General features: G+C 41.2%; 1 protein-coding gene across 2 annotated transcripts; it reads right to left on the bottom strand.

Annotated features, from left to right (window-relative positions):
• Positions 1-3,029: 3,029 nt before the first annotated feature.
• On the bottom strand, positions 3,030-9,566 carry irx4a (iroquois homeobox 4a). 2 transcript variants are annotated; one of them, XM_085421710.1, is made up of 5 exons: positions 9,226-9,566; positions 8,065-8,316; positions 7,081-7,187; positions 5,016-5,326; positions 3,030-4,170 (listed from the first exon to the last, which is right to left on the bottom strand). In XM_085421710.1, exons 1-5 carry the CDS (start codon positions 9,268-9,270, stop codon positions 3,464-3,466), a joined length of 1,422 nt encoding a protein of 473 aa, XP_085277836.1. In that variant the 5' UTR covers positions 9,271-9,566; the 3' UTR covers positions 3,030-3,463. The 2 variants fall into 2 exon arrangements, with proteins under 2 accessions (XP_085277836.1, XP_085277837.1); XM_085421711.1 differs by lacking the exon at positions 9,226-9,566 and adding an exon at positions 8,809-8,925.
• Between the last annotated feature and the right edge of the window lie 500 nt (positions 9,567-10,066).

A 10,066-nucleotide genomic window follows, 5' to 3' on the forward strand; every position in this document is an offset into this window, starting at 1 on the left:
ACACCAACTGACATTTAGATGTAATTTAATCCTAATAAAAAATGTGTTTTTTGGAATCATATGATTACACACCGACAGGCTGTTTTGTTTATCGTGGCTTTGAGAGTACCGCTTTAATATTCTTCATTATAATTGGAATTAAAGGCCATTGCATTGATTCTTAAGGGCTGCTAAGGCAAAGTCCCATACTGCTCATATTTGTATGTGTGTGTGTATGTGTGTGTGTGTGTGTGTGTGTGTGTGTGTGTGTGTGTGTGTGTGTGTGTGTGTGTGTGTGCACGTGTGCCATTTCTCCACGCTACCCTTTGTGTGTGGTCATGCTTCACATTTTCATTTAAGCTTTGATCACATTAAAGCTATTCTCACCATATTAATGTTAGTCAATGAATAGATTAAATATTCAATTAAGCCTGATGCAGGCATGTGTGGCAGAGGTTTTGAGACTGACTGTGTGTGTATATGTGCGTGTGTGTGCTTGTGTGTATGAGATACAGAGAGAGAAAGAGCGACAGTGAAAGAGAGAGAGTGTGTTTAAATGTGTATGTTGATGTGTAATGATGTGTAAATATATTTATGGCTCAGGGTCACAGTGGTATTAACCTGACCCAGGCTGGTTTTCTCTCTGGGGAAACTCCACAACTGCTGATTGTTCCGAGTTTCTGTCAGCTTTTGTGGGCCTTCTAGCACTGTGGACAGAGCAAGAAGCCCCTTTGAGCTATGCAGGAAGGAAGATCATACAAAGATGAGTAAAAAATGAAAATAAAATAAACAACAGATGCTTCCACAACTTTTATTTTGTTCTGTTTTTCATTCGTAGCTTTGGGGAGGGGGGGCAATATCTTACAACTATCCAGTTGTTTAAGACTCGTGGGCATTTTTTTTTCTCATAAAGTGAGATAAAGCTTATCCCTTGACTCGCCCACCTCACAGGACGACTACATACTGTGCCCAGTTAAGTGCTGCTTTTACCAAGTGGAGAAGGCATTCAGTAAAATGTCCCATCAGCCAGGCATATGCCAAAGGCCTACATCTTATTCAAGTTTTAAACCTCTAATTGGAAACGTTTAAAAGGCGTTTAAGAGTGCCCTTTCTTCCCTCTTTTCTCATTTCCCATTTAATGTGTTGTGTCAAAGTCTATTACCTCAGTTGGACGTTTCTGTCCCTTAAGTTGAAAAAAAGGGAAAGGAGAGAGGGGGAGGGGGGAGTTGGGGAAAAAAAAGAGAAGCCATCAGCTGAGGTTTGCCAGGTCGATAAAGCTTTTTAGATTTGGAGATGTTTTCAGGGGGAGCCCATTTCCTGCGGCTAAGAGTTGTTAATGGAGCTTAAGGAATTATCTTATGACTCTCGGGTTGAGAGCAGTTTATTTCAGCCCGGGCCCTGCTCCTGTGTCGGAGTGGCTGAATATGCTGCTGTCAGAGCCGCTTAATGAAAAGTAACGCGTCGCTGATTACAGTTTTATTTGGTCTCTATGTAAAAAGCTCCTGTTAATTTACCATCCCGCTCCCTCTGTGCGTTCGTATTTGCCATGGCTGAATGATTTAGTTATAGGTGGCCCCTCTCTCTCACTCTCTTTTTCTCTGTCTCTCTCTCTTTGAGTGCACTGTGCGCACTGGTCTCTCTCCCAGGACACCCCCCCCTCCCCCCCACTCCCTTCTCTCTCTCTCCCTCTCTTCTGTCTTACTTCATGTCTCTTTCTGTCAAATAAAAAGCCAGTTGGTTCAGAGGTCTAATAAAATCTGTCTTCATGGTAAATTAATTAAATGTCGGGGCTATCTGATCTTCGGGGATTTTAACTATGCGCTAATTTTCTATCAGAGGCCATGAAAATTTAAATGCACCATTTTGTATGTAGGTTAAACAGGTGTACGTCAAGTCAAATAGGAAAGCATTTTTTTCTCCCCTCCCTCCCAAGTAAAAAATAAGCACCCTCACAACATGTATGCCTTTCCTTGATTTTTATTCTGAGGTTATGTCAACGTTGCTACTCGAAATGCTGCAGGCAAGGTTTTTTTTTTTCGGCCCAAGAAAGAAAATAAATAAAAAAATACAAGCGGTATATAGAAAATTTCTTTTGTCCGCCGTTGCACTTTCTTTTAAAGGGGCGCGTGGAGGGCGGGGTGATCTCGATCGTTGGTGCTTTTCCCATTAAAATTCATCACCGAAGCCCCTCCACACCACCACCACACCCCACTCCCTCCTCACAGGACAGAGTCCTCGGAGAGCTCCTCTTTCGCCATTACTGTCAAGTACCCTTGACTCCTTTCTTTTTGCCCTTTTATCTACAACAACTAATTCGAGTTCCTTTGCCCTTTTCACTTCCAGACGACGTGAGTGCCTCTTTCGTAAAAGCCCTTTCACTTTTCAGCGGAGGAATCAGCATCCGCGCTGTTTTTCTGCCGGATCCCCCACCCCTGTCTCCAGGAAAATCGAGGGGTTAGTGTCAAAGCGAAAACTCCTCACTTCAAAATTATTTTACGGGCCTCCGTTTTGAACCCATTAAAGGACGTATGGCGAATAACTTACCCTTCTGACAGCCGCATCATGGAAGATGTTGAAATATTTCGATAATATTATCAGAGAGCAGAGAGGGGAAATCAATAGCTCGACATGAGATATGACTGTGAACATCCCAATTACAGCCTGTTTAGAGGGAATTAATGAGGCAGATCTTAGATACTGATATTGTTCTGTCTTGTGGGGATGAGCTGCCTCATTTTCTTCCCGTCATTGCACAAGAGTGAGTGTTTTCTGGGGGGGGAAGAGGGTGTGAGATGTTAGATCGTGAGAGTATTTTATGGTTTAGGAGTGATGGGAGTGCTGTTTTAAACTGCAGGATGCTTTTTAAAAGGTTTTCTCCCCTCAGCCTTGCAGCAGGCCCCATATTGCGGGGGAAGGGTTAAGTCATTGTTTTAGATAAAAGCAAACGCAAAAGTAGAGCAGAAGGGGGAACGGCCTGGTTCAGCACCATAGACAGCAACTCTCACCATTAACCCGACATCACAAGCGCTCTTCAGAAACCGACTGTTTTTATTTTTCAGTGAACAAAGTTGAAACGCTCTCATCCACTCCCAAGGAGAGCAGTGCATTAGTGAGACTTATTTTTCTTTTATTGGTGATACTCAGCTGCTGAGACCTAAATAATATTCAATTACATTAGCATGCGCATATATTAAAGAAAAAAAATTAAAAGGAAAAGGCTTAGGCCTACATTTTTTTGTTGTTGTTTTTTTCCCAAGATGTAAACTTTGTTATACATTTTTGTGCGTGCGTTGAATCGAAATGTTTCCCTTCTGTAACTCGAGTGTAACAGTTTATGGCTACAACTGTTTTAATAAAGAATAAAACATAACAAGGGAATCATAGACACGCAATAGTTCTCTCTCTCTTTTCTTTTCTCTTCCATCCGAGTTTTAGTCACAAAAAGTCTTCCACTCTCTTTGCAAGAAAGGATCATTTGGTTTTGTTAGGAGCAGAAAAGTTTATTGATAGTTTTTGGAAAACTCATGGCACTGTCTTTGGAGGAGTTTTGATGCTGCTGCAAGGCCGACGTGCTTCTCTCAGCCTCCAGAATTGTGCCTTTGGTGTTCGTGGTCCAAGAGACGGTGGTGTTGGTCAGGGCTTGGCTCAAAGTGCTGTGCCTGAACAAGGGGTCGTGAAAAACCCCGTCCACCCAGTTTCTCAGGGTTGTGACCGGCGAGTCCTGCCTGTCCAGGCCGGTCACGGGGGAGGTAGCGGCGGGGGACGGGGTGAGGGAGGAGGGCGGGGGCTGGCACCTCAGCATACAGGATGGGTACTCTGTTTGGTTCAGAGACGTCGCGGTCTGCGCCAAAGACCAGATCCGAGGTTTGCCGTCTAATATCTGGTGCCCTTGCTGCTGATTATAGCACGCCTTTTCCTGCTGTCTGCTGTCCGACTGGAAGCCGTCGTTATGATTCGTTTTGAGACAACTCTTGCTCAAGTCCTGCTCCTCACCGAGAGAAACGGGGATGGAGAGTTTCAGAGACGCGTCCTTGAGGAGGTGTTCGCCTGGGCAGTCGGTTGTCGTTGTGGTCATATGTGTGTTCATGTGATATCGGTGCTTCAGCTCACACTCAGAGCTTTCAGACTCCAGCGTGTCGAAATCGTCCAAGTCGCTCAACTGGAGGTCCTTGTCGGGCCGGCTTCTGGTCTCTGGAGAACAAGAACAGAAAAGAAACGAGGGGCGTGTCAGTCAGTGTCACACAGCAGGACAGAAAATAGGCTTCCAATCAAAGGTGTAAATTAATGTTTCACACCTGCAAATTATAATGTTTGGGGAAAATAAAGGTTCCCTTAAGCTAAAAAAAACAAACAGAGTTTTAATTCCAATGTATTCAACTCTATCACAATTAACTGCTTAATCTGATATCAAAACTCCAGGAGTCTAAACTTATTTATATATCTGACTCTTTTTTAACTCTGACTGAGGCCTGTCTCATGTTCCTCCATTAGTAAGTTCTTAGTGTTGGCCCAGTCTGATGGCAGGCCTGTGCAGCATAGTTCAAAAATAATGTTGCTGCTGACAGGTTTCACGTGTCATATAGTAAACGTGATTAAGCCTATAATGTGGCACAGATCATTGGTAAACCTTTCAGTCAAACAAATTATTTATTATCAGGATGTAGTGTCTATCTATAATTACAGTATAAAACCTTCTATTAAAAATATATTTCTTTGTAAGAGATGTCAGAGTAAACTAAAATATGAGTGTGGTCAGGTTTTATAGGACTATCTGTACAGTCTGGTATGGAATTCAAAATGCTGCAGAATGCTACAATTTGTAATTTAAGGAAAAGTCTATTTATTAAGTGTCTGTCTATAGCTGTAAAGGAGCAAATTATTTATTTAGTCTTTATAAAAAAACTAAATAAAAAAAAACATAAATCTCATCTTTGTTATTGTGAACTATATGAAAAGTCAAAAACTTCCCTTAGAAAGAGTTCAGCTTTGGAGTTTTACAGCTTTACTTTATCCTTGCAAAGCACTCTGACACTAACCATCGTCATTGTTCTCGCTTTTTATCTGCTCCTCTTGAGATCCATCCTCATCATCGTCATATCTTTTCTCCTCTGAGCCCTTGTTTCTCGGCGGCCATGTCATCTTGTTCTCCTTCTTGAGCCTCCTTCTAGCATTTGCGAACCAGGTGGAGACCTGCGTCAGGGTCATTTTAGTGATAATGGCCAGCATGATCTTCTCTCCTTTAGTCGGATATGGGTTCTTCCTGTGCTCCTGTAGCCAGGCCTTCAGTGTGCTGGTTGTCTCTCGTGTAGCATTCTTTCGTCTTGTTCCCCCATCCATGGAGCCATATCTGTTAATGAGAAGAAGGCAAGCAAAATACTAATGAGAGAGTAAATATAGTATGTAACGCTTGTTGCTTGACAATTTTTAAAGCACTGTCCTGGCAGTTTCTCTCCTTACAGCCATGACAGAGCCATCTGCATCTTGGAATTTTTCTGAGCTGATGCGTATCATGTTTTATAAGCCTTGGAGTCACACTCCTGCCTTCGTCAGCGCAAATAAAATTTAAAACTGAATATCAGAAGCATGTTTCACTTAAGAGATATAATTCCGAAGCTGTAGCGAAAGGCATGCAAGCAGAAGATCATTACCCTGTCAAAGGTTACATACTGTACACGCTAATATTTCTTAGAAAGCTGCAAAGTCATGTGAAGTCCACAGAAAATGCTTTATAAGACTGAAGGCATCAAAAGCAACAGAGACTCTGACAACGTCCCTAAAACCCCTTCAGATAATGCAAAGCTCTCACAAAGTTAATATGCTATTACTGTCATTTAAAAAAATATAAGCTTAGTAAAGATGAAGAGTGTAAATTATGGTAAGCATTCTTTTTTTCTGGTCATTTTTGTTGTGCCACCTATTAAAACCATTCTTAGCACAGGCTACAGCTCTTTCCCTACCCTCACCTCTCCCACAAATATCAACCATAAGCCTACATTTAAAATGCATGCTGTTGATTTTCAGTCCGCAGTGAGCTGTAAAAGTCCTCTTGGGAGGCTTTTATGAGGCCTTTATTGCTCCGTATAGCTTAGAGCAGGTCATGCACTGAAAAGGGAATCAAAAGGAGACAAGTGCTGCACCTTTCCTTAGCCTGTGTTGTTCTCAGATAAAATAGACTGTAAAATTGCTTTATTGAGTGTAATGATGAGCCCTCAGGTAAAAGATGAGTGCAGACAGTATGGTGCTGCTGTTGGCCTGCTTGCTCATCTGGGTGACACAGGTTATTTAGCTTTTTGCAGTGTGTGCACTTTCGAGCATCTTTTGCCCTTTATGCGGTATTAAAAGTGATTGGCAAAAGCACTTGTCGCTTAGGTTTTGGGCTACATGTTGAAAAGCTCGAAGTCTGCATAAGACATCGAGTACCGCCAATACAATATCGAGTGTGATCAACGAATGTGCAATAATAATAAAAGCAAGCATGTGGTATCACAATGCAGTTCTGATACCGCTGCTAGGTTCTGTTTTAAGGTAAATGCACAGTCACATATGAATCACGTTCACACGCTACCTTTTCACCACATCACAGACTTATTGCGGATGTCAGCTGATTATTGGGAAGACCTTTCAATATGGCAGGCATGCTCTTCACAACAGTGTACAGGCCTTATGTTTTGATGAAAGGGGCATGGGTCCTCTGAGGCAATTCACCCCATCAGAAAAGAAATGTGTCATGAGATGAAGGTGATCACCCAGTGTTGCTTGACGCGATGAGAATGGCCTTGACCCCTCAGGAATGATTGATTTAATGCCAGGAAACTGACCCTAAACTACAGCTCAATATTTACCTCTCGCTTTCATTTTAGTTACATCTTGTGTTTGTTGCTTAAGAAACCTGGGATAAGTTTTCACTTTTTTGGGATAGCAGACTTAAAGCGCATAGTTCAAAATTATTTCTGATGTAACTGACTTCCCTCTGTTTTTCTGCCTGTACCACATTTTACTCAAGCAGGATATTGGGTCTACATCAAGTGGTCTGTTGTTTGAACTGATAATGAGCTTTTTTAACATGTCAAAAAAGAAAAATCAGCTGTCACAGAAACCTACCTGTCATACTGATACTGCCCCAAGGTAGGATCATAGGGGTAGTAAGCTGTGGCCTGGGTTATTCCCGCATGCGCAGAAGCTGTGGCATCTTTAGTATCAAATGTACCCTGCAATCATACAGCAAGACACATTTTTAGAAGAGTGACACACAAAAAGGGGAAGGTATTGCAGCATTTTAAACAATCAACTTGACAAGAAGAGATGCGCATTGGTTGTACTTTTAGGTTGCCATCAACAAGGATAATGATTCCCAAAGAAATCCAAACTATCACAAAAACAAAAGCCCAATAATACAATACAACAATAATGTTCTGCTAAAAGTGAAGAAAAAATCCATCTCATATTTTGTGTACATATAAATATGATTGTATACCAACTGCAGGGACAAGACTTTTTTTAAGGACTGAAAAGTTGGAACTCTGATTATTTTTAAAAACAAATCAGACAAAATAAATAATTAGAATTCACAGTTGTAGGTAAAATAATGTCTAAGAAGATTCCAACCACCCCTTTACTGCCAACAGTGATTCCACTACATGGAATTTTATATGAAACCAAAATGAAACAAGCAATACTTTACTTTATATGAGCATGTCTTCCTTTTAGAATCATTCAATTAAAATAAAAAAAATTAATTAAATAAAGAAGTTATTTGCACTCATGTTCTGACAATTTTATCAGGCTGAGTCTTCAAATTCACTTTTGCAGAGATGAAACAGACTGAAAACGACGGAAATCACATACGTTTAAAATTAACCTGCATCAACACAAGCTGATACGAAGTGTGTTATTCTTTGGAGTGAATTTTTAATTTCCTTGAAACGGTTGTCGTGAATATAAGAATGCATCTTCTGCATTTAAAGGCTAATGTTTTGCTACGTAGAACATTAAAAATGAGAGGGAGAAGAGAGGTGTGCCTGCTTCAGCTTCTGAACCTTGCAGGTCCATAAATCAATGCCAAGAGGGATCAGATGAAGGGCTTACCAGTGAGTAGAAAGCGGATGCGTCCGTGCCATATGTAACGTAATTCCCATAGCCTTGACCACTGGTGTAAGGGCTCCCGTACACTCCCAGCGCAGCGGCTGAGCTCAGCTCGTGTCTCGCCGTGGCCAGCAGCCGGCTCTCATACACGGGACAGTAGACAGGTGTCTGTCCGGAAGCCGCTACTCCGGAGTCGGCTATGGATCTGCCGGTGGACTCGCAGCAAGTGGTCAGAGAGTTAGTTGTCATCAGGAACTGGGTGGAGATCAAGAGAAAATTCATCGGCTGTTTTTTCTTTCTTTCTTTTTTTTTTTTTTAAATTAGAACATAGGCTGCTTAATTTAATGTTGCACTGAAACAGAATGACAGGTGACGAAGTTAGTTTAAAACTTGTCTTAAAAATTGTCTTGATTAAAAAAAAGTTCTACACGTTTCACTTTCACAGATCGCGAAATTAAACTTGGCTATAAAAAAGTTCGTTTTTAAAATTATACAATTTACTTCTTTTGAAATGATCTACATTGTCTGCCCCTTTTTTGTGGATTGCCCATTTAAAAATGGCAGATCTATTGGCGACTAAAATAGATCAGAGCAGACCAGATCTAAAGTCGAACGCCACAACTCTGTTCGCGTGATAATATGCGCGTAAAACTGTCCAAAATGTGCCGTCTAACAGGCTTGATTCAAAATCAAAATCCATGCCTTGCAAACAGATACATGCTTTTCCCAGAGATTGCTCGGTAATACCTAAAGTAAAGAGCCAAACGATTTTTCATGGCTCACAGCCAAAATAAAACAGCTGCTGTTATAGCGCAAAACACACATGGCGTGTGCTGAACAAGTTGCCATGTGTGTTCCAAAGCAGATAAACATATGGTTAACATTACACAGCGGCTATTATCTTACAGAAATCAGTGAACAGGAGGTCGGGGGTCTCGATGGTTTCTGGATACCTTCTTTTCACCCCCTTTCTTTCTCGCTTTAGCTACACAGGTACCACTGGCTGCAATGCAATACCTTTCCGGTGCCCGAAAAGACATTAAAAGTCTCCCGGAATCTTGGCTAAAGTGCGTAAAGGGATGAAGCTTAAATCGATGAGACAATCACCCGTTGCGACATGAATACCACAGCATCCTATAAACAAACGTAGTTACACGAACTTACTTGTGGAGCAGACGAATAGGGATATCCAAATTGTGGATATGACATGGTAGAGAAGTCCCCCAATATCCAGAAATAAAGCGAGACTGAAGGTCTCCACTCTAACGCAGGCTGCGGCTCTGTTTGACTGTACCAATTGATTGGTAAGCACAGGCTCCTAGGATGCTTATAGGGCGAAGCAGAGTAGCATGTTTAATTTGTAAAAAGCCCCCACTCAAACGACTTTAAACTGCATTAACTAAACCACCTAATCAAACCTGTCCTTTTCCTTTTTTAAAACTCCACTAACAATAAATAAACGCATTAGGGAAACACGAGCTTCTTTGCCAAGAATAATCACTTTGTTGTCAGATACATATTTTTGCCTATAAAAAGTAGTATAAAAGACGTCAGCAGCAGAGGCAGGTTGTTTTAAACGCCGGTGACTGTGACGTCAGAAGTTTCCCACTCTAAAAATGACCAGACTGTAACTTTAATATGCATTTTCTTTCTCAGGATGACGAGAAAAAAACTGAAAGCACGATATAAAGAGGAAATGTTTAATAGAGTAAAAGGCACGGAGTACCTTTATGAACACGAATATGTCCTGGAGATTAATTTGCACGAGCAATCAATCAATTAGGCCAATCAGTGGCTTAAATATGCACACGTCTGTATCCGCTTAAATGAATTAGGCCTAATGAAGCACATTCCTATCATTCCTCCGAACAACTTCTAATCACACTGGGAGCTAATTGGTTTCAAATTAATTTGTGAAGAATATTTTCATACTAAAGATAGCAGCCAAAGATGAAACTAATTAATTAACAAAGTGAATGTATTTTATAATACTAACATTCGGTGC

Source organism: Rhamphochromis longiceps, linkage group LG11 (genome assembly GCF_057381845.1).
Source record: "Rhamphochromis longiceps isolate RC_006_pf linkage group LG11, R_longiceps_female_GT1.1, whole genome shotgun sequence".
Taxonomy (NCBI): Eukaryota; Metazoa; Chordata; class Actinopteri; order Cichliformes; family Cichlidae; genus Rhamphochromis; species Rhamphochromis longiceps.